The sequence below is a fragment of the Cavia porcellus genome, unplaced genomic scaffold, assembly GCF_034190915.1.
Source record: "Cavia porcellus strain 051 isolate PalLab524CR breed Dunkin Hartley unplaced genomic scaffold, mCavPor4.1 scaffold_12, whole genome shotgun sequence".
Lineage (NCBI taxonomy): Eukaryota > Metazoa > Chordata > Mammalia > Rodentia > Caviidae > Cavia > Cavia porcellus.
The window spans coordinates 54,448,263-54,472,746 of NW_026947495.1; the positions used below are offsets into that span (position 1 = coordinate 54,448,263).

The window sequence follows — 24,484 nt, forward strand, 5'->3', positions numbered from 1 at the left end:
AAAAAATGCGAGTGAAGAAGCAGGGATAAACACAAATGAAATACTAAGGCTATTTACAGAAATAATTAAAGAAAACTTCCCAAGCATAGGAAAAGGAAATGATAATGATATTCAGATATATGAGGCATACAGAACTCCAGCCAGCTACAACCAAAATAGATCTTCACCCAGACATATAATAATCAAGATCCTAGAAATTCAACACAAGAACAGAATATTAAAAGCTGTCAGAGAAAAGAAATAGATCACCTAGAAAGGAAAACATTAGAATCACAACAGACTTCTTGACAAACCATCAAATCAAGAAGAGTTTGGAGTGAAGTACTCCAAGCCCTGAAAAAAAACAACCTCCAACCCAGACTGATGTAACCTGCAAAACTCTCTCTCAAAATTAATGAAGAAACAAGATGCTTCCATGACAAAGAGGACGTGGCGGAGTTCATGACCACCAATTCAACCCAACAAAAAATACTGAAGGACATTCTAGAGAAAAAAAAAAAAAACAGACCATGTTTTTAGGAACAGCGGTAGAGGGGGCTTACTGAATGGGGTAGACATTGGAATGCAGGGGAAAAGCAGACAACCAATGGCAAAAAAATAGCATGGCAGAGATGAGGCAGAGAAGGTTGGCCATAATCACTAACATGGATGGCCTTGATACAGAAGAAACAGAGGCAGAGTGGATCAGCAGGTAGGGCCCATCAAGATGCTCTATATAAGAAATGTAATTAACCTGAAAGACGGTTTATGGACTGAAAGTCAAAGATGACAAAATAATGCTTCATGTGACAGGGAACCAGAAAAAAGTGGGAGTAGCTCGCCCATCAGCTGTAGATTGGTTAGAAAGACATAACACTTTTATACGATGGAGAACTACTCAGCTATAAGAAAGGAAAACCTTTATGCTTTTGTAGGTAAATGGATACAACTTGAGATCATGCTCAGGAGTAAAAAGGTTCAGAACCACCTAGGTAAATAGCAGGTTGCCTCCCTAATCTAAATACTAAGGGAGTTAGTGGGATACAAAATATACAGTGCACCCTGTGAAAGTGAGAGGGGGGTCTAAAATGGGAAAGTAGAAGACATTGTTAATCTTGTATCATGATTTGAAATCCATAATGTTTTCATCACTTTGTTTAGCTTGGTTATATTCTGTTCCAGTTTGTCTACTTGTACTAGATTTGATGGCATGGACAGCTATTCCAGGATATACTAACCATTTGGTTTTCCTATTAATTTAATTTGAAGTCCCGTATTGCTTTCACTGTCTTGTTTTGATTGATTTTATTTTGAATCTGTTTTGTTTGATGGCTGTCTTGTCTTGACTGATTTTATTCAAATCTGTTATGTTTGATAGTATCAATTTTAAGGCTATAGGCAACTAATCAGAAGACAGTAAGATTCACTATGATACCATTCTGGTTTGACTATTATCTTCCTTTGAACTCCTGTAATATCTCCAATGCTTTGTTTTTATTGATTTTGTCCTGCACTGCTATGTTCAATTTTATTATGCCTGATGATATGGGCAATTTTATTGAAGATAGCAAGAGATATCATGGTAACCATTGTAGATCACCTTGTATTTTGGTTTTAAGTCATGTACTAAATCTAGCCTTTTGTTTTGACTGACCCATTTTGTTTTCTCTCATTTGGTTTTTTTCTCTTTGAAATTAAAAAAAAAATGACAGTGAAAAATTGGGAGAAAAATTGGAGAAATCAGACAGATTATTGTTCAAAATAAACAGGACATTTAAAGAAAAGCAGCACATGACTTTTCAAAATAGCTGTACTTTGCAAATGCAAATGACATAGGAGACTGCATTTACTGTATTTTAAAAGAACTGAAAAAAGTGTAGATAAGAAATTAAAACTAATGCTGAGAACAAATCTTACTGATTTTGGATAAAAATTGTACACAGTATGCTTTGAATCCCAAATAACTAAAAGCAATGTATACTCCTTCTCTGCCAGCTGACAAGGTCTGGTACACTACAAGGCCTAGTATTATGGTTTAAGGTTAAATATTCCTCTAAGCACTTATCTATTTAAACTGATTTCAGCTAATGATTATGTTTTAATATACATTGTCACTAACAGCAAGATGCATGAAGTCAACAAAGGGAAACACACTTTACACTTTTCCAAAAAATGTTTTCCTAAGAAACTCTCAGTTTGTTCAGTAGAGTTCTTTATGAATAGCATGGAAGATAATCCCGATTTTGCAAAACTTACTAAATCTTTTGAGTTCCAAGAAGAATTAAACCATATATTTATATAATCTTTATTAATATATATTAAAAATACATATTGTCTTTTTTCATAAATTAAGGAGATTTACTCAAGCCTTTAAAATATCATTGGACTATAACAAAAAAACTAGAACAATGCATTTTAAATATACACAGTAAACAATGAATATTCTTTAAGAAAACATATTAGATTTTAGCAAAAATGTTCTTTTAGAAATGTTTTATCATAGAGCTACTAAATTTGCACCTCATCAAAAAGACTAGTTTTCATTTAACTTCTTCATTAGAAAACCAATTTAACATAATATCTTTCCATATACTGCAGCAGCCTCTGCTGGAGAAAAAGAAATATGCTTTATTACACAAGAATTCACTGAAACCTGTCTTGAACTGAAGTACTCAATGTTGATTTCTTTTATTTCTTGCTTAGTCAATAAAATAGATTAAGGTCACTATTTTCAAGGTCTCAAAGATGCCCGGGCTTTATCAAGTATATCTTTTCTGATTTTTGGGTAAGTTGGATGTGCTTCAAGAACCTGAAAAGACAAAACAAAAACAAAAATAAACCAACAAAAAACAAGGAAAAAAAGACTGTGTAATTACTAAGAAGCAGGGTACTACAAAATTTATTATTATAGGCATAGCATTTTTCAAAGATGACAGTTTAGATGTAATGTGATGATTCATTTACATTAATGGATTAGAACAGTACAATGTGAATGCCACTTGTGGAAGATGTAACAATATAACTGTTTCCTAAACACAAGTTACAGGAAATACTTACATTATTTTTTAATTAGCGTAATTTTGTAATTTATCTACTTATAACACTTAATAAACTCTTGGAGAGTGATTTTTTTTTTTAACCAAATATATCACATCAGGTTTGGCTGGGGCACACCTTTGAAACATATAGATAACTAAGCCCATTAATCTAAAAATGGGGAAACAGTCATAAAAAAAAGAACGCCATGGTGACATTAATGTCTAGCCTTACATTAAGGTACATTCTTAACTTTAAGAAGAAATACTGCCTTACACAGTGACTCAGCAATCAATAGGATTCACTGGGGCCAAGTATTTACTCATTATAAAGTAATCTGGGAAAAATAACATGAAAAACTCTTTTTTAAGGAGCTTTTCCTTGGAGCTTTATACAATGTTTAATATAATGCTTTATATGAACTATAATTACAATTTCAGTAGAGGATCATGAAGTAGGGAGAGAATTATAGATATGGAAATAACAAATTACAGATTATTTTTATCTTTATGTATAAATTGAGATTATCTAATAAACAGATTCAAAATAATTCACGAGATCATCTACTCAGAAAAATGACCTAGAGATTTTATATTATCTTTAGGTATCTGCTAACTCAGATATTAATTTGTATATATGTCTTGAGACTGACTAAAAGTAAGGAACCATGTATTTGAAAAATCTTATGAAATCTAAATTTAACTGTTTACCTGGTGACATATGTCAATTGCATCCACATATCTTTTTGCTTTTAAGTAATTAAACGCCAGTCTGTATCCTGTTAAGGAAAATAAAAGATAAATAGTGAACACACTGTCAGTATTATTTTGGGGGGTAGGGGCTCCTCCTTTGTTTTCTTACTTACTAGAGTTCTAATGTACCCTGCTGACTACAGGAAAGTGACACGATGATAGAAATGAAATGAAAGAGAAGCAAATGATTAAGAAAATGGAGTTGAAAGAAAGGTCCACAGTGAATACACTGGTGGGTTGGTAGATTGCCATCCCATTAGTGTGGCTTCTGTACTTAGCAGAAAAGATTCTTGATTTTTGTTTAGGATGGGTGCTCAACAATCATGAGGCAGAAAATGATAATAGAGGTACTCATTTTCATAGTAAGGATTTATTTAGCTCTACGCACAGGAAGAAAACTGATTTTTTTTTTTTATCGGTACCGGGGATCGAACTCACGACCCCCTGCTTACAAGGCAGGTGTTTATGCCGCTGAGCTAAACCCCCAACCCGAGAAAACTGATTTTTATAGTCATGCATTTTACATTTTATTAAGAGAGAATGATACATAAGTAATTCCATATGAAAACAAATAATTTCAAAACAGAAATTAAAGATTTAAGGCAAAAAATTATAATAACTTGAAAGGGAGGGTATGAGAGTATCAAGTGTGTTTGAAAATCTGAAGAATAAGGAAGAAACTGAGACAGGCAGGAGTCAAGAGCACTTCGAGGCAGGGCGAGCTGCATGTGTGAAGGCCAGAGGCCGACCTGAGAGAAAGCAAGGAGCCTCCACGAACGCGGGGTACGCGCAGAGCACGTGGAGAGCAACGCCAGGGCAGCGGGCGGCCACCGGGTAGCCCACCGTGAAAATCAGGAAGAATTAACCCAAGTCCTGCCACAGAAACACCACTCTTCCGTGTGTTTTAAGATATTCTTACATGAAGGCTGTTCTCTGATAAGAATGCTGAAGGATGATAAAACTAGGAAGAAGCCAAGGTAAGTAACAGCAGCTGAGTACTTGGTAAATAAGGCACAACTCAATATAAAGCATATGCAATGACTGCAATAATTAACTATTCACTTTGTATCTTAGAGAGAGGCTGGAAAATGTGAATGCTGCTCCTAAGTGCTAATAAAAGTATCAGAACAGGTTTTCAAAATTTCAAACAAATATTTTAAAAGAATTACTGGTTAATATAATCACGATAGTAAAATGAAATAATTAAAATTTACAATCTTTGAGATAGTTCAACATACATATTTATATAAATGTTTATATATTATATAAATATAACTATATAGGTATAAATATATACATATAGTGTATGTACATACAGAAATGCCAAAAACAAAAGTTAGAAGTTTTAGAGAAGTAAACACAAGTTATCACTAAAGGTCTGTAAAATGGACAAACACGTAGTATTACTTAAAGGGAAAACAATTAAGCTATTATGTCAGATGTAATTCATATGGCAACTAGTAAAACAAGTTTAAGTTTTGGTTTCTGGCTTTCTGACCAGCGTTAGAAACTTAGGCTAGCAGTCTGAGGTGTCAATTTCAAACTTCCTCATCCATAAAATGAGGAAAGCAACTCTTTCCTCTCTTAGTATGACTTTAAAAGTCAAATGGAATACTTGTTATGAGATGCAAGTACCACATAGATGTTGGCAGTTTATTTCTGCCACTAAATAACAGTAACAGTTTTAGTATTAGAAGAAACTTGATAGATCATGCACTAATTTTTTTTTTTTTTTGAAATAGGAAATAAAAGGCTACAAAGAGCCAGGAACATGCGGACTGCAGGTGCATTATATTTGTCAAACTTGTAAGAACTCAACCAGATGGCATCCGGCAAAAAAGAAACAAAATGAACACAACAGACTGTCACGTAACCTGAGAACGGGTGTGACAGGTGAAACCTGAAGGTGCTTTCCTGTTGCTGCTGTCACTTCCTGATGCCTGCGCTTCCCTCCCACCCCTCCCCTAGCATTTTCCCTCCCTCCTTCCCTCTCCATTTTAAGCTGCATTAACAATTAGAAAATGCCTAATTAAAAGAAAAAAAAAACATTTTACTCACAGTCAAATCATATTTGCAAACATTCATTTTATGTGTAACAGGGCAGAAGGACATGGACAAATCAAAGAGCATTTTCTACACTTCTTGGCTATTGAATTCATCTTCTTCATACTCACCTGCTGTTTTTCTTTTTTCTCTCTCTTATTTTTAAATAGTTATTAAAATCTTTCCAAGTGTTCCAAAGCATAGGTTAGGGAAAACATGTTTGAACTTCCAAGGTACAGAAACAAGGTTGAAAGACTCGATGCCAAATGTTAGAATGAATGGACAGATAATTGAGGTTGATTTGAAGAAAAGCCTTATAAAAACAGGGCAGGAGTACCATTATTAGTGAGTGGGAAAACCCTCTATGGACTGCTCCAGAGAACAGCCCTGGGCAGTTTCAAAGTAGATTTCAGCTCAATATAAACAAAGAGAAAAGTATAGGAAGAGCTCCTTCACAATGAGGGCTGAGGTTAGCTACTAAGTATATTCCAGATGCTAACCATCTGCTGCAGGGACACAGTAGGTTAGCATTCTTCAAACTGTTTACACAACATCTAAACTAGATACTGTTTTTAGATGGTTAGCAGAAAAACAGTATGACATGGTCAAATTGTAGGAAATGTCCTTCTGTGAGATTTATCACAAGGAACCGTGGGTTAAAGGCTTGGAGCCTTTCTACAGTAAAGATATCTGGGTTGCTTGACTTAATACAACACTTCCCTAGCTTAGCTGACAACAGGACACCTCCTCCTTGAAACTACAGAATGAGGAAGAGATGATGGAAAAATTAGACTAGATGTTTGCTAAGGTGACCAAGGTCGCGCTTGAAGCCCAGGAAATTATATTTAAATATTTGAAGATAAAATGTATTATGAATATAAAATATATCCTCTTCTCAGAAAGACAATGAACACTGGCTCTTAGTATGTTTTATTCTGAAGAAAAAAAAAACCACATTTGAATAAAGATTCCTGTAAAAACCCAGTGCCTAATTCGCGAAACTCACCTACTGCGGGGTTTGTCTGGTTGCCGTACTTCCACGCCATCTCATAGTTTGAGGCGGCATCTGAATATGCTTGCTCTTTCTCCATGATGTATCCCATATATTCATAAGCTTTGCAGCAAGACTGAAGAAAAATGGAAAATGCATCAATAAACTTGACACCATCAAAATTGTATGGAATGTTTATGAGCAAAGAGATCAAGCATACGGACCCATTTAATTTTTTTCTGTTTTGGTTTTTATTTTTGGTACTGGGGATCAAACTCACAACCTTGTACTTGCCAGGCAGGTGTTTATGTCACTGAGATAAATCCCTGGTATATTTAATGGCACAGAGAACAATGTTTTCAATATTGAGTATGGATTCATATTATTGATACAACTTAATGAACAATTCTAGTGCCATGTTTCTATCATAAAAAAAAATCTTTTTTTTAAACAAAATCAGAAACGCACATAAAAGTTCAGGTATTTTGTACATATACATATGCATTATTTATTGTAAGTTATTTCAACACATATAAATAAAGAAACGAAAGTACAATGAAATCTGTGAACCCATAACTTACCTTCAAAAATTAATTCACTCTTGAAAATGTCTCATCTCCTCTTCACATACTTGTGCTTTCACATTACGAGGAAAACACCTTCAGCTACTGTATCATTTGACCCATAACAGTGTCAATGTGCTTCTTTACCATAACCACACTTTATGCTACATAAAGTAGGCAACTCAACTACCACCTCTCCTCTCCAGTAACTATTCAAATTTCAAACTGCTTCAATATAATTTTTACACATATAAAAGATTTGTTCTAATGAATATCCAAATAAGGTTCATAAGGTGCGATGAGCTAGAATGTATCCCAAGTCTCTTTTTGATCTAGTTTTTTTTGTTTTTGAGTTTCACTGTCTCTTTTAATTAAATGTCTTGTAAACAAAATTATTTATCCTAGAGTTTCTCTTAACTCACCTTTAGTTAGCTGATTCCTGTGTTTATGTATTCCTATGTCACATAATTTCTGGAAATTATAATTAGAGCTACAAGTGGCTTGAATATTTTATTTATATATGTAGATTTTATTATAATTTTACTTTTACATTTTATCAGTACTTTCATTAAAAGCATGACTTATTACGAAATTGAAAATGAATATAGAATTCATTAGAAAATGAATACAGAGATGCGGACTTTCTCTATTGATTCAGGCTCCACTATACCTCAGCATACCATAGTCAAATCCTATCTAACATTTTGATTTTTTACATTTCTCTTGATTCTCTAAAAACAACTGATTAAATTATATTGATTACTGAGTACTTCTCTTGTCTCACACCAGTCCTGACCTATCCATAGGTACTGTGTTTTTCCAACAGGAGGCACAGAATGTCTGATTTTCCATTTTTTGTAATATTATGGCCATTCAAAAATTCACCAGGTTTGAAAAATAATGATGCTATCAGTGTGACTTCAGTTACTGTCTCAGAAATGTGTATAGTGAAAAAATCTCTGCTTATCTACTATCTCTTATCTGACTACTCAACAGTATAATTTATACAGAGAAGACAGGGCAGATGCTGCTTTCATTTTACCTCAGCTTTAGAAGTAAGTGAGCTCATTGGCATACTGCAGTGATAACCAATTAGGTTTTCTTTTCTTCTTTTTTATGAAGCCATGGATTAAATATTTCAACCTATTGCATTTATCATCCCTACTAGTACTTAAATGCACCCTAACTTTGGCTCCTTGGGTGTCTTCGAGTTGGCTCCTCAGTCCTTGACACTACTGTCCTCCTGCCTATTACCTCCTCTGACATCTGGCATGACAAGGTGGTCTAATGTCACCATGGACATTTCCTGACTAAAACAGGATGATCTGCATTTTTTTGTAAATGATATAATCCAAGATTTGTAAGCTCTTTCGTCCCTGAAGCTCATGCTACCAATCTTGATATTGCCTAGTCAGCAGGGTCAAACAAAGCCTCCATAGTAGTCTTCATGTTCAATTATGCAAGGTATTGGAGTCAGTGCTCCAGTAAGCTGAAATTGTGCCTGCTCAAAGCCTTAATTCTCACAAAATCTTCCATGATTCTAGATTACACATATAAGGTTTGACCATCCAGTTAGAATTTTAAAGCTTGTTAATGAGATTCTTCTGTTGTTTTCAAGGCCACCTTAATTTAAAATGGCTGTAACTGATCATTTAGAGTACTTATACACTGATAAATGGCTGGCTGTTTTAAATTCTTAAGAAAGTATACAAATAGTACTAGATAATCAAAACTCCTCTTTAGAAAACAAATGATCAATTTCATAATCTAATTTGCTCAGAGAATAGAATATTTACTGTAATTAAAAATTAGAATTGGAACGAAACTCTGAAGATAAATACCATCAAATTTCTAAGTACAATTATTTCTCAGCAAATAACAAAAATCTTCACAAAACTTTCATAAGACATTTTCTTTTGTGTGACTAAATACCAAAATGTCATTAAAAAGCCTTTCAATCTATGAACTCGAAGATTTTTCCCAATTTTCTATCTAAAGAATTTTTATTAAATTAAAAGCTAACAAAACTTTCCCCCATGAAATATATTATGCACAGTGGATCCTAATGAGGAAATGACATACAGCTGCAGTAAATTCATCAAGAGTATCCTTAATAGAAGGGACAGACATCCAAAATTAATGTGCTGCAATTTTCATTAGTTCTGGGATGAGATGATAATCAGAGTTAAATACTTGACATTCCAGAAACATTTTCTGTAAGCAGGGCATCACCACAGCTGAAACTTGAAAATGCATAAATCTTTGTTTTGTATTTACAAGGGCAAATCACTTCTTATTATCATTAATTCTTGTTTCTGGTAAAATACACATCTAATATTTAAAAAAAAACACTCAAGAATAATTTTAAATGGACCAGCATATTATAACACCCTACTGTAGAAAGTCTATGTAACAAAGGTTAACAATTATTTTTCATCCTTCAATCACCTACTCTATTATGACGCAGGCATTGTCTTAACAGGTCTTCTGCCATGTCATATTTTGCTGACTGAATATAAATATCAGCAAGTAGGAGCCAACTCTTCTCAAACTCCTCTGCATCAATAGCATTCCAATTCATTTTTGCAATCCGCTTCAGCTGATTTCTGGCTTTTGGTGTCTGTTTCAAGATCATGTAAGCTGTTGCCATTCCTAAGAGTGCCGGGATATGATCATTCTGTAAGAAAAAAGAACTTTAGACTGGTAGAATATGAAATAAACATCCTCTATTTAAAACAAAAATGTGGAAAGTAGCACATACTATACAAGAACTGCCCTGTGCATTCTATTTCTGGATCTATCTCAGATTTACCATCACCTTTTTACATATCAAGGAATCTCAAACTATCATGAAGAAACTTTCTGGGACCCTGTGTGGTCAAATAATTCAGCAACTGTGCAGATCCTGTAATCACAAAATTCCCACAATGAGTGTGACTTGATTTTTAATGGGAGTGCTTAGCTATTTTGTTTGCATAGAAACAAAAAAAAAAAAATCTCATTTCAGTATGGATAGTTTTTATTTCAGAGTTTAGTGTCTTACTTCCTTAGTTTTTCACCTGCCAAACAGGAATAGAACTAGAAAACCCCCACAAATGACAGTCCAACTGATTTATTTTTGTGGTATTGGTATTGAACCCAGAAGTTTTACACTGAGATACATCCCCAGCCATTTTTAATTTAATTTTTAAAAATTTTTAGACAGCGTCTTACTACATCACAAAGTTGCTCAGGCTGGGCTTGAGTTTGTAATCCTCCTGCCTCAGCCTTCCTCCTAGAAGGCTGGGATTACAGATATGCACCATCAATTGACTGCTCATTTTTCACTCTTCATTTACTAAAGAATTTCTTCTCACAAAAGTTTGAACACTTAAATGTTACACATGAAGTGTATAATTAATCACCTAGGAATCACATGAAAAATTCATGCCTTAAAATAGGCTTTCAGATGTACAGTTTGCAGTTTCCTCATAAGGTCTAAAAAACACAGTATTTTTATATAGTTTGGAGTCAGAAAATGTCATTCTGTGAAACTAACAAGTTAATTAGAATTGGCATAAAATGAAAGCCATCAGCAATCCAGCCAGAAAACTTACATAAGCAATAATGTGTATGCTCCTGATTAACTAGTTTAAATTACAAATTTAAACTGTGAAATTTTGGCAGAGGGATTATGACACTTTTACAAAAAAAGAGGGCCTCAGCCTCAGATATTAATTATAAATCATAATGACAATAAAGGTTTCCAGTAGGACTCTTACTTTGGCAATTAATATTGACTACTGAAAAACGATGGTAGAGTGATAAGATGTTCAGTGTCCAACATTGTGTGTCAATAAACTTCCAATATATAATTTTTTCCCAGATAAAAGAGAGGCAACAACAGTTGTAGCCTCAAATCCAGCCAACTGAAAATAAATTTTGAAGATTTGTGGAATATTATAAATTACTAACTCTTAGCCAGGTGGACTAAAGACAGAAAATGGAGGCTTGATGTGTATTTTTGTCAGCCGGGTCATAGGAAGGCCTATGAAGAGAAGGGTTGTATAAAAATCACGTGTACAAAAACATTCCACACTACATACTTAAAGTAATACTCAGGTTTTAAAACTAAACAGCTTGAGTTTGATTAGAATCAGGGCTTCACCACTTGATCACTCTTGAGTGAACCAAAGAACAATTTCTAAAACTACAAACGGAGTTCTCATCTCTGCGTAGACCACTGGTTTTTGCTAGTTTATTTTGTTTTGTTTTTTTTCCTGTTCTTCTGGTATAGGGAATGGATCCTGGGACATCGTGCATGACAGGCAAGTGTTTTACCACGACACTTTCAGCCAGCTTCTCTCTTTCACTGTCTTGAGGAAACAATTCAGGAATGGACAAGACAGCTCCAGTATAACCAGTGCACATTTATGCTTCAAGGGGAAGCAAGAAGGAAGGGTTTAGCTCAGGCTGCTGAATTGTCCACCATTGCATCTCTGAGTTCCTGCCACATACCTCTAAGTGATAGTTCTGTGACTACCTCAGACTTTTTTGCATTCTTGCTTTTGTTGATATTTTTCTTCACTTAGAAGACACTGCTCATTTCTGCCTATGAAAATGAAATTTATCTCTGATTTTTAAAACAAATTGGCTTCCCAAAAGGGGCTCTCCATCCTCCTTATACTATGAAGTATGGCACTTTTATTTAGTTCTAGGGAAGAATACAACTCATTTTGCTTTGTGTCAGTCAATATGCCTAATTTTCTGTAAATTATGGGAAACTTTTAAAAAAAGAACTATATGCTACTTTATTTGTGATTGCTACTGTATTCACCAGCTACTCAATGAATAGTCATTATATTGAGTATATGTGGCCTATGTGTGGAAGGAAAAATGTGAGATAAAATTCAGCGAATATGAGATTTCAGCTCATCCATCACCATTCTGATAATCAATTTGATAAAATGGTCAACAAGTATATTTGAGAAAGATATATTAATAATTGCATAGGTCAGAGTGATGAAAGTAATGCAGTCTCATCAACACTAAAAACTGACACAGACTGCTATAGTATCTATCATTGCTTCTGGCTCTTCTCCCTTTTTAACACTGAAGAAGAATACCAGATTTATTCAAAACGAATTCATTGTTATATAATACTACTCACAACATGCAGTAGCAATAGCGTCTGTTTGAAATTGTGCCTTTGTCATGTGCTTACAGATTTTTCTTAGATTTATATGATTGTCTTACTTCACCTCATTCAGCAATTATATATATGTGTTGCACAAGTCCAATCCTTGGGATGTCATTTCAAAGTCACAAGGGTTCTGCTCTATGGTGGTACTGATGCTGATGCTACTTTGCTGTGTGTCCAAAGGATGGCTGAGGACAGGAATAATTATCTGCTAAGAAAAAGCATACCCCACCAGGACAAGAGCTGTAGAATCCCAAATGTGAGCATCTCAGTCTGTACACTGTAGGGTGTCTCTGGCAGTCTGTTGTTATAACTTTGACCTCTGAACCAGAAGAAAACAGAGCAAGTTTCTGTATATTTTCTGAGAGGAGTTTTCAGTGACCTAGCATGAAAGAACAATCAGAAGCTTCAATGAACTCCTTTATGAACAGCTGGTTGTGAATACCTGAGTCCTATGTGAGTAAAGCAAACCAACCGTACCCGAAGAGACAGAAGGAAAGAATGCAGCTCTGAGTGGGGCTAAGCAGGAAGAAAGTGTTGGTCTTCTAAGAATAATCTGTGAAACACTAATAATAAAAGGATTGCAGGAGGTTATTCCAGAGCTGTGAAAGTTCTATCATTTACATGATAGAATCATAAATTGTCAGTATGATCTCATTTAGCCTTGGAGTTGGAAAATTTCAAGAACACAGTGAAAAGGTTACATCCCAGCAGACAGGTGTTCATTTTAACTTAGGAGGTTAACGTAGGCTACCTCTACAACACAGAAAGTCTCCAGAAGATAAAAGTCATTCCCTTGGCAATAAAATTAGATCCTTCTGGTGAGTTCCCTTCCTGCAGAATTCACCACTGCAGTAAAGATAATTACATCACTAACACAACAGCAAAGTAAGAGCATTTCCTCAGGAAAGAAAGGTATAATGTGTAGGATTGTGCCAGACTACATATCTAGTTTTTAGTATGCCAACCCCCATAAAATAAAGTAAGTGTGTATTTCTGTGCTACGAAGGAAAGATAACACACAAAGCTGAAAATAGAAAGTACTAACCTCAGATTTTGCTATTTCAGTGAAGGTATTTAATGCTTGCTCAACATTAGATTTCTGCTTCGTAGCCATTAAGCAATAGTTTTCCATTATGCGAAGCTGCACGTGACCCTGAATAGTCTGAGGTTTTAGTTCTTTAAGGAGTTTTTCTGCGGTTCTCACTGCTAATTGCACAGACTCTTGCTTCTCAGTTGAATTACTGTGTACAATTAAAAACAAATCACTTATATCTATTACTCATAAAATTCATTCAAATTAGAATCAGAGGTTGATATATACTGGTTTGTACTTTATCACTTATTTAAAAGCAATACTTTGTGGAAAATGTCACTCATTCTCTTTAATACCATGTGTTACACAATTATAAATCCATTTTAAAATAAAATAAACATCATCAGTAAAACACCATTAAACTACAATTCATTCTAGAGTAAAAACAAAAATACATCAAATGTATATATATAGTAAATGTATCCAGTTAAGCTAATGAAAAGCCAGGATAAAATAGAAGTATACAACTAGTATTGTCAATTTAGAAAGTGAAAGGGAAGAAAGGACAAGAGAAAAAGGCCAGCACTTCAGAATTTCATTCAGTAGACGTGAAATTCACTGTACATATAAGAAAAGTGAAGTTCAAACAGGTGAAGTGATCGGTTAGAAAATATATAGATAATAAATGGTAATTTGAGGCTATGAATGTAAGTTTGTCATCTCTAATAAAAATCTACTCTCTTTTCCTTACCATTTTGCCTATCAAAAAGAAATTTCAAATTGAATATTTGATAGCAATTTTTTTACTTTAATATTTCACATATAGATATTTTAAATATTCAAGTAAGAAAGGAAATTAAAGTCTCAAAGTCCAATCATTAAAGTCATTGATCCTTTCCTTGGGTCCTCCCCTTTTTCTCTGACCTAACACTCTTCACACTGGTGGCAACCTTCTCAAAGTTCCTCTCCTTTGGCTTCTGTAACACTCCAGCTTGGTTTCTCGTTTAACGCACTGACTGTCCTTTCCTGACCTCCTTCCCCCTCAGACCTCTTAAATGGAACTGTGCCTCAAATTTAGTTCTCAAGAGTTGTTACTACACCATCTTGTAAGGAGGCATTTCCCGAGGAGAAGTTCCAACTGTGTACTCTGTGCAGAGGCCTCCCCCAGCCTGCAGTAGCTCCCCACAACCAAGTTCTAGTCTTGTATTTCAATTACTTGCTAAAGATCTCCACTTTGGTAACCTATAATTCCATAACAGTATGTTACTTCAGCCTTCTTAGAGCAAATGTTAATATAAACGGGCCATTCCCTTGTTCTAAAATTTCAGTGTTCTTTATAAATCTGAGCCTTAACATTTGGCATTTCAATACTCAGCAGGCTAGTGCTAGTTTTACACCACTACTCTTAAGCATCTTTCCTACATTACATGCATTGCCATAACTTCTGTGAACTCCTGCAACATTTAATATCCATTTTGGTCCATGTGTGCTGTTTTGGAGACTGAATGGATTCTGGTATTGTCTGGTACTTTAAGTGAACTACATGGTCCTGAGAGTAGAAAATATCCTTTATATTCCTTGTACAATCTTATACATTCCCCACCAAGCCTTGCCCAACTCTGAGGACAGCAGATGCACCCAATACGGCTTGATGAGAATTCCCTACCACAAAACAGCACAGTGGATAATAGCAGATGCTTGAGGTCAGGGAGCACTCGGTCCAAACCTTGCTCTGTATTTACAGGCTGACTCTGAGCTCATTTTACACTAGTGTTTCAAGGAATAAATGAGATGGTATATATAAGGTATAAAGCACAAGGTTGGCTTGCATAAAACTATTATTTAAGTAGTTATTATTATTGGGTGGAGATTTTTACTACAGTCATCAACTCATATAATTTATTTTCTACAGTATAATTAGGACAGTGTCTTTCCAACATGTCTCTTCAGAATTAGGAAACCTCCTGAAAGTATTTCTCATCTGTTCCAGAAAATTGTTTTTTGGTGTTGCCCAAAGGCATTCAATCCTCCATTAATGCCACAGTAAAATTTAGTTATCTTTTGTGAAGTATTCCTAGTTATTGTTCCCATCTACATTAAAAAGTAGGCCAAAGGATAATGTATCAAAAACACTCACCCCAGGTCTCCATCCAAGTTTTCGAACACTTCACCTCCAATAGTTTCATTGTCTGGATTCAAACAGATTTCTATCATATTATACAAGGCATTTTGGCCCCATTCGCTGTCTTTTCGAGCTTTATTAAAATGTCGAAGGGCATCATTTGGTTCTCCAGTATACCTTATGAGATGTTTAAAAAATTACTTTAATCACTTTTTATAAAATTTATACTAGTTTTATGGTATATTTGGTGAATAAAAAACTTAACATATTTAAACATGTACATATTCTTTATTACAAAGAAAAGTTTGTTCTATTTCATCTATAATGCAAACAAATTACTATGTAGAATTTATTCATCAATGAATTTACCAAAGATATAGTCCTTTACAGTATTGAAATCCTGGCTCTAGTTTTGCTCTGGGGTTTCGTTTTTCAGCCATTACAAAAAATCTTGGAATGTCATCAAATTTTCCACATCTTCTTAGGAGATCAATCAAACGAGATAAAGTCATATAATTATCTAGAAATAAATAATACATCAGATATAGACAAATTTCCTAAATTTGTTCTAATGGTTATAATATTACTTTTAAATATATAATCTACTTCAAATGAAGAACAATTTAAATGTGAGGAATATCTCAGAGACTACATGGCCAATTGAATATATGCAAATGATATAGGTTATGCTGAGCTAGTCATAATGAGTGAAGGACACCTAGGAAAACGTGATTTATTTTTCAGTTGTTCTTAGCACCAAAACTTTTTAGAAACAGGCTTTCTCTATGCCATCTAGACTCTAGTTCTAAAATTCAGGAGGGCAAGTGAACTCTTTCTCACATAATGCAGCTGGAAAGCAGGAAGGAACAGTACTGTTTTATGATGTTTGTGGTGGGCAGTTAAACATTTTACTCCAGACTTTAATATGTACATGAACCTAACACACTAAATAATCAGGTTATCATTTATATCTGGATGTTCCCCAAAGCCTCGTGTGCTCAAAGGTGGAGCTTTGGGGAGGTGACTGGATTATGTGGGCCTATAGTTGACTAGCTGTTAAAAGGTAGGGTCTGGTCTGAAGATTCAGGTCACTGGGGGTGTGACCCAGAAGGCTGTATTTCCCTCCCTGCCTCACCCCACTTGCTTCCTGTCCACCAGGCTATGAGCATCTCCTCACCATGCTCCTGTGCCAAGCTGTCCTGCCTTTCAGCCAGGTCACTATGGACTGAAATCTCTACAAACTGAAACAGAATAAATCTCTCTTCCTTCAATATTTGGGTGCCAAATACTTTGCCCGGGTGATGAGGAAAGTGACTAAGACAAATAACTTGTAATACCATAACTTTAACATATTAGCCCCTAGTATTTTAATTTGACTTTAATTTTATTTATACTGCTTTATACTTTTCTCTATTTTTCTATAATGTTCATGTATGTTCTAAAAGTTATTAGATTATTCTCAAAGCTTAGTGTGTGCTGATAAGAGAACCAGGTAGAATTGGAAGAAGAATGCTTTCTAGGAACCTGCCAGGAAAATGTAACAGACACCAAATAATTTAATTCCTTTTCTTTAGAAGAAGAAATTTTTCAGCTAGCTAGGTTGTCAAACTAGACAGAATATTTCTGAAGTAAGGTAAAACAAATCCTTAATCTAAGTATAAGATACATTATTGAGGATGACCAATAATACATACATATAAGATCATTTTACATGCATGAGTTTTAGAATAAATCTGACAAAAAATATTTATAAGTATATAAAGTCCTACTAGAAATAAAGCATACAAAATAAGATTAGAAAGATAAATGTTACATAGATAAGAACTTTGTAGTTTTAAATAACTTGGTATTTTGTGGTCATTCACTGATTCATTCAACCAATAAACATTTTTTTTTTTTTTTTTTTTTTGTACCAGGAATCAAACTCAGGACCTTGCACTTGCTAGGCAGGGGCTCTGCTGCTGAGCTACCTCCCTAGCCATTTAATTTTTTTTTTTTTTTTCTGGTACTGAAAATCAAACTCATGACCTCGTTATATGCCGCGTCCAATAAATATTTATTTTATACCATGTATGTGGCTGATAATGTGTGACAGTAGGAATATAAGATGAATATGATCCCTGAACTTCAAAAGTTTGCAATTTAATGAAGACAAATATTTACATAAATATTTTTAACAAAATACCATAAATGATGAAGAAGTATAGACAACGTAATCCAAGATTAGGGTGCCCTCTCCCTTCCTGTATGAATGAAAGTCCTGCCTCCAGCAAACACTATGGCCTTGGGCAACCATGATGAGCAGTCAGCCCACCCAGCAACACATAGAGCATTTTTAAATCTAGGAGGTAACACGGGAACGAAGTGTGTTTTCATCTGAGGGATATATTTTAGATTATGTGTTGAGAAAGAGAGAGAGAGTAAGAGGGAAAAATACATCATAGGTGAAAAGAAAAATTCCAAAGACATGGAGGTATGGCTGTATGTTATTTGGTTTTTCTAGAGTACAAATTCTTATGCTGAATTTATGAATAATGGATTTTATGTTTGTTTACAAATGGCCAAAAGCAGCCAATATATTAAACCAATTTAACTATTACCTATTTAGAGAAAAATGGTGCCAAGTAACAGAAATTTAGGTAACAGAAACCTCACAGGACACATGAAGACTTCTTTAAATTGTAAAAACCTATGCTTGAGGGGAGCTTAAAAATATTCACGAGGGAGTAGGTTTGCTTTTTTAAGAATCAAGGTTAGGAAACACTGTGAAATGGGAATAGTTTGAGATAGAGTGAAAACGTGCACTGCCTTTAACGGTGGGCTCAAAGAACAAAGAGAGGACAAAATAGAATCAGAATCCAAGACAGAAACGGCAGGAAAATGATACAGGCCTGCAGGAAAAAGGTGAATGGGGAGGATAGGGAGTGATTAATTTAAAGCCAGAGTTATTACAGCAGGGCTGTATGCTGCTTAGGAAAGAGAGAGAGAGAGAGAGACAGACAGACAGAGAGAGAGAGAGAGAGAGAGAGAGAGAGACAGACAGAGAGAGAGAGAGAGAGAGAGGAAGGGAGGGAGAGAGACAGAGAGACACAGAGAGACAGAGAGCTATAGGAAGAAAGTTCTACAGACAAGGGATGATGTCTATGCACATAAATGAAATCCAGCAGCAACTGAGACCACAACTCTGGAGAAGACACAGACTAGGGAGTGAGGAGGTGACAGGAATGGAACTGTCTTCTGGCTGCTCACGTTTTCTTAGAGCCGTTACAAGGCTTGAGATGAGGTAGAAAGGTGTTGGAGGCTTGAGGACGTAGGAGAAAGTGTGAAAAGTAGTTGGAGTGAGTTCATTAGAGAAGTCAAAGTAGGACCGCCAGGCAGCCAACTTGTGGTTTGTGGTCATAATTTATAGTGAGACCACTAGACACTGTTGCACTTTCCTAAAGTTCAGCTACTCCAGCCACCATGTGAAATAAACAAACAGCTGGATCAGTTAGGACTGCTGTTTCCCTATGAGTTGACCAGCTAGAAAGAGGATGAAAGAGAAAGGGAGTTGACTGCTTAGGAAAAAAATATAGTCAGTTGGTATTTACCTGGTTTGCGTTCTAAAAGTTGTTGTAAATGAAACACTGCTTGTTCATAGTCTTGTTTTCTGAACATGATATCAGCCATCATCTATAAAGATAAAGTTGGTTTTGAAATACTGTTGTGGATTTTACAAAGGATATTTCTCTAGTCAAGATTAAGTACTATGGGGCCAGGGATATAGCTCAACAGCACAAGTGCCTGCCTGGCAAGTGCCAAGTCCTGAGCTTGATTCCTAGTTTGGAAAAAAAAAAAAAAAACCAAAAGAGTAAGTACTATGAATATCTATAAAATGTATGCAAAGTTCTATAAAAGTTTTACTTTTTTAAAGCTACTTTGAGCAAAACTGCTTGGAGTATAACATATGACAATCAAGGCTGCCAAACAGACTACTCTGTTCGCAATGTGGTAGTTTCGGCAAAAAATATGTTTCAAGTGGTGATTTTAAAAACAGAAATTTGAAGGGAAATGAACATACTATGTGTGAACTTCGCTAAAATGACAATGAGAAAATCAATACCAAAAACCAAACAAATGAACAAACAAACAAAAAAAATCCCACCAAAATTTAACTGATGATTATCTCAAAGAAATGTAAAACAGGCAGGACCTGTTAAGATTTTCTAATTATGTAATTTTAGAAAGGAGATGACATAATTCCTTTTAGCTATATTATTGAACCTTACATGTAGCTGATTGCTGACAAATACTTCAGCTTAGGTAAAGAAAGAGTGAACAGCAAAACTCTAACATAGACCATAAACAACTCATGAAGTTACTACTTTTTTTTTCCCTATAACTTCTAGGATTTGACTGAAATTCTTAAATTAATCCAACATGTCTAAGTAATTAAAATTGTAGCTTTAACAAATGAACTCCACCTGGCTAACATGTTCTTTAAGGAATAAAAAAATAAACTGAACCCAAAGTACAAATAAAAGTATGATACATATTAGTTGTCATAAATGACTCTTGGTCTATGCTAACTTATGAAATGTGTTATTTTTCCAAAAGCCAACATAAGCCATGCTCCACTATCTATTATTAGATTTACAGGGTAAAATGTGAAACTTCCACCTGCAATATAAAATGTAAATATAACTTTCTTTAGAAGACTCTCAGACTGACCATGGTGGCGGCCTCGTTATCCTGGTCACTCTGCAGAAGCATCATACAGTGCCGAAGGCAGGCGTCGGGGTCACCTTGGGCCAGGTATAATCGTGCCAGTTCCAACATTATCTAGTGAGCAAAAGGTAAGATCAGTCAGAGACTTGCTCTAGAGTAAAAAGTAAATAAGGAAAATATTTGGATATGATTAAAATTTAGTTGGTCAAAAGTTATTGCAATAAAAAGTTGTCAAGAAGGACAACTGTGGGCATCTTTATTTCTATTTTTCTGCTACTGAAATAAACAACCCCCCCCCCCAAAAAAAAAAACCAGCAAAGTAGGTGGTAATTCACTTGAAAGATTACTGTGAAAAAACTGCTTCTCAGTCAGGAGACTGGTTTTTACTACCAGCTTTTCCATGACAAGGCAGTCAAGCCCTTTTAACTCTTTAAACCTGCTTTGGCATTTGTTAAACAAACAAAGAAACAAACCAAAAACTTCAACCAGATAACCTGTGAGATGTGTGTCAGTTGGAAGTTCCATTTCCACTTCTTTAGCCTGTATTGCAAAAAGTACCTGTCCAACTATGCCTTAGGAAACGTTATTTATGTCAGTTACCACCCTGTGCCATTTGAGGACATAAACGCCCTCTAGTCACTTTCACATCCTCAGCGCAGAAGAACAATTAAAACACACAAGTGCACAACAGCTGTTCAGTAAACTCAGCCCTTAGATCTGAATATTGTGGCTGAGAAACTGTTTTAAAGTGATTACTAAAATGTAGACGCATATTAAAAATAAACAACTTGATAGTTTGTTTCACATTGTTTCATTACGATTTTTAGAGTATTACTGTTAACTTTAGGCATCAAAGATTTTAAAAGTTTTCTAGAAAGAGTATGAGTTTTGTTTTTTTTGTTACATTTTTTTGAACCTTTATAAATAAGCTAATAAGAATTTTTTACATGGGAGGAAATTAGATGCCATTTGGAATAAAGAGTTCTTAAAATTTTATCAAGGTACTGACCTTATTATCTGTTTCACAATGAACCAGAGCCTCTCTATAAAACATAATTGCCTTTTCATAGTCTTGCTGAGCCACAGAATGTTTTGCAATCTCTGCACAAATTTCAGCTGCTAAATGTTTTTGTGCAGGAACTGCATCTGGCTGTTCCATCTGAACACGTTTTAGTATCCGAGCTTGTAATTCTCGAGCCTAGAAAAATTAAAAACAACAAAGAAATTAAAGAAAAAAAGAAATTAAACAATTTTTGATAACTCACACATAGCATAATTTTACAGAGGAGTTATTGAAGCTGTTCATCTAACAAAGCCTAATCCAAAGAGAATGTCTTACTGAGAACTCAGACACATACTGTTTACAAATAAGCCAGCAGGCACCTATCCTTCCAAGCAAGGGACGATGAAAAATACTGTATCTTTTCTTCTGTTAGAAGGATAAAGATAGGAAGCTTATTAAAAAGGAAATGTAACCAAGAAATAATGTACCTGGAAAAGATATCTAGGTACTGTCATTAGATAATGAAGAATTTAAAATATGTATTAAGTTGATAAAATAGTACCTAAAATTAAATCAAATATTAGTAGTTACAGGTAACAGGTACACTGTTGATGGCATAAGACCTAGTCCAATCTTTCTGCAGTACACTCTATCAAAACTTATCAGCCATAAGACTAAGCAGCCTGTTGAACTTAGGTTCCATGCTTGGAAAGGCATTTAGGATATTTAGGAGGAAAAAAAGGAAACTGGTTATCCATTGTAAAGAAAAACCTGCAATAACAGCAAAATAAAAACTCTGAAAACAACCTAAATGTCTAATAATGACTAATTAACAATGGTTCTATGCGATGAATAGACACCAAAAGGAGGTGGTGGCCTTCCTCTTCATAAGAAAATAGAATGGCTTGCTAAATTGGAAGGATGTCTATCTTTCCATCCATACATCTGCTGCCTGGAACACCGAGCTCTTCTGTTAAATGAAAAAGCCAGGGGTGGTAGCACATTCCTGTAATCCCACTACTTAGGAGGCCGAGGCAAGACTGTCTTACAAATAATTAAATACTCCTATGGTTAGGCCTTTAAGAATGAACTTTAGCAGATTTAGGAGTGTACAAAGCATTCTTTTCAAAATGCAAAAGAAAAGATTAGAAAATAAGAACATATAGCATGTAGTGAAGATTACTACTACCTTATTATATTTTTATTTTGGTGACAGTATCATGTGCTTATATAAATATGGCAGGTATGTGTGCTGGGTTTGGATTCTCTATATATGTATACATCTATGTTCATGCACGCGTACCCCCCCCCCCCATACACACAACCAGTCAAAAACTCCTGAAACAATTGTTCTTAATAAAATAATCTCTTTCTGCTAGGAAGGGCTCCTTGAATTTGGAATCCCTGTGCCTCCACATGCCCGGAAATCTTTTGCTATCAACTTGCCATCATAACGTGAAGGCAGAAAGCAGGTCGGGGTCTACTCCTACCACTTCAGAGTTAATGGTCCTACTTTAAAAATCCAAGTTCCCAGCAGTATACTCTAAGCATTTTACTAAAACATGTCCCATCTTTTAGGACTACCTTGTTTTGCATTGATTTTAGTTAGAAGTTAAGAAAGAAAGGGAAAATGAAAGAGAAAGTATAATGGATCTTGGTAACAGAAACCCATGGCCAACTGCCCCAAAATTGTCACTTCCTCCAACAAGATGAGAGCTGTGATAATTTGAACTTTGAGGCAGCCTCAAGGTTTATAACTGCTTGGCCTAATTATCAGTATTGCTCTCCTTCCCATTCAAAAGCATCCTATTTTGAATGATAAAGTATACTGTCACCTTATGTTAAGAGAAATGCAATTTATTCTCTAATCAGACTGAGTCTTATCTATCATCTAACCTCTAGACAGCATATGTGTGGCTAGATAGCTCTTCAGAGAAACTTATTAAGAGTTTTGTGTAATTCTCTTTCACTTTCTTAAAGATGAATAATTAGAAGCACTTATGAGCAAAAGAATTTTGCATTTTCTATTAGACATTTTATCAAAAATGCTCAGGAGTATAGTCAGTGATCATTAAGAGATAGTTTCAAATAGAATTCACAGTAGCAATAATATTTTCTTGAAGAATTATATGATCCTATATCTTTTTGGTTTCCAGATAGGTTAGAGATAAACTAGCTATTACAGTAATTATATTAGGCTTGACTGTCAACATTTACTTTTCCTTCCCTCTTTCTATTCTATAATATACTTATTCTTATAAATTCCTTCAAGTTCTTGGATATAGGCAGTACTGATACAGGCATATTATGAATTTAGATATCAACATCTTACATAAAAACTTCCATACAACTACTATAATCATAATGTGGTTGCCATGGAAGTATATAAAAGGAGACCAACTTGGTTTTAAAGGACAAATGAGATCTGAAGAAAGCCTTCTTAATGTATTTAATACTTTTAAAACGTATTTTATGAAAGGTCCCACAAAATAAAATATATAAATTAGATAAGAATATTATATCAGTTTTCATATGATGAATACAAAACTACACATACTAGATTTTTTTTTTTTTTTTTGTGGCGCTGGGGATCAAACCCAGGGTCTTGATATGTAAGGTAAGAACTCAACCACTAACTCTCACTAATTGGAAATTACAGATGCTAAATAAAAATTAATCTATGATGTAAAGTCATAAAATTATGAAGATACACAATTATTAGTGTTTTATGTTATAGAAGTTTTTTTTTGTTTGTTTTTGTTTTAAATCAACACAGGGGATCAAACTCATGATTGCGCACTTGCAAGGCAGGCGCTTATGCCGATGAGCTAAATCCCCAGCCCTGAGAAGTTCCTTATTTCTGATTAGATTTTATTTTCACAAGGAAGAGAGCGAATGTACAAAAAATATTTCCTGTATGTAGAATTAGAGTTAAAATAATCTTTGATTTCCTTTCAGCCATTCATCACAAGTTTCTGAGCACTTTTTGTGAGGGGTATAGAAACTTTCTTCCAACCAATGCAGTATGCAAATGTGAAGGGATGTCACTTCTTTTTTCAGTGTATTGTACATT

General features: G+C 34.7%; 2 protein-coding genes across 2 annotated transcripts in view; one reads left to right on the top strand and one right to left on the bottom strand.

Moving 5' to 3' along the window:
• LOC134478241 (skin secretory protein xP2-like) overlaps positions 1 to 6,717 on the top strand; it is a 76,624-nt gene extending 69,907 nt beyond the window's left edge. Inside the window, exon 4 of the mRNA XM_063258743.1 lies at positions 5,510 to 6,717. The gene's annotated coding sequence lies outside the window, so the exon portion shown is untranslated. The remainder of the gene's footprint in view (positions 1 to 5,509) is intronic.
• The window catches only part of Ttc21b (tetratricopeptide repeat domain 21B), a 58,745-nt gene continuing 36,531 nt past the window's right edge, over positions 2,271 to 24,484 (bottom strand). The window contains exons 20-29 of the mRNA XM_003478664.5: positions 21,418 to 21,606; positions 20,412 to 20,522; positions 19,292 to 19,373; positions 16,071 to 16,221; positions 15,717 to 15,878; positions 13,592 to 13,787; positions 9,817 to 10,041; positions 6,817 to 6,937; positions 3,726 to 3,793; positions 2,271 to 2,788 (exon numbers count right to left, since the gene is read on the bottom strand). Coding sequence (XP_003478712.1) covers positions 2,711 to 2,788; positions 3,726 to 3,793; positions 6,817 to 6,937; positions 9,817 to 10,041; positions 13,592 to 13,787; positions 15,717 to 15,878; positions 16,071 to 16,221; positions 19,292 to 19,373; positions 20,412 to 20,522; positions 21,418 to 21,606 — 1,383 coding nt within the window. The 3' untranslated portion in view covers positions 2,271 to 2,710. The remainder of the gene's footprint in view (positions 2,789 to 3,725; positions 3,794 to 6,816; positions 6,938 to 9,816; positions 10,042 to 13,591; positions 13,788 to 15,716; positions 15,879 to 16,070; positions 16,222 to 19,291; positions 19,374 to 20,411; positions 20,523 to 21,417; positions 21,607 to 24,484) is intronic.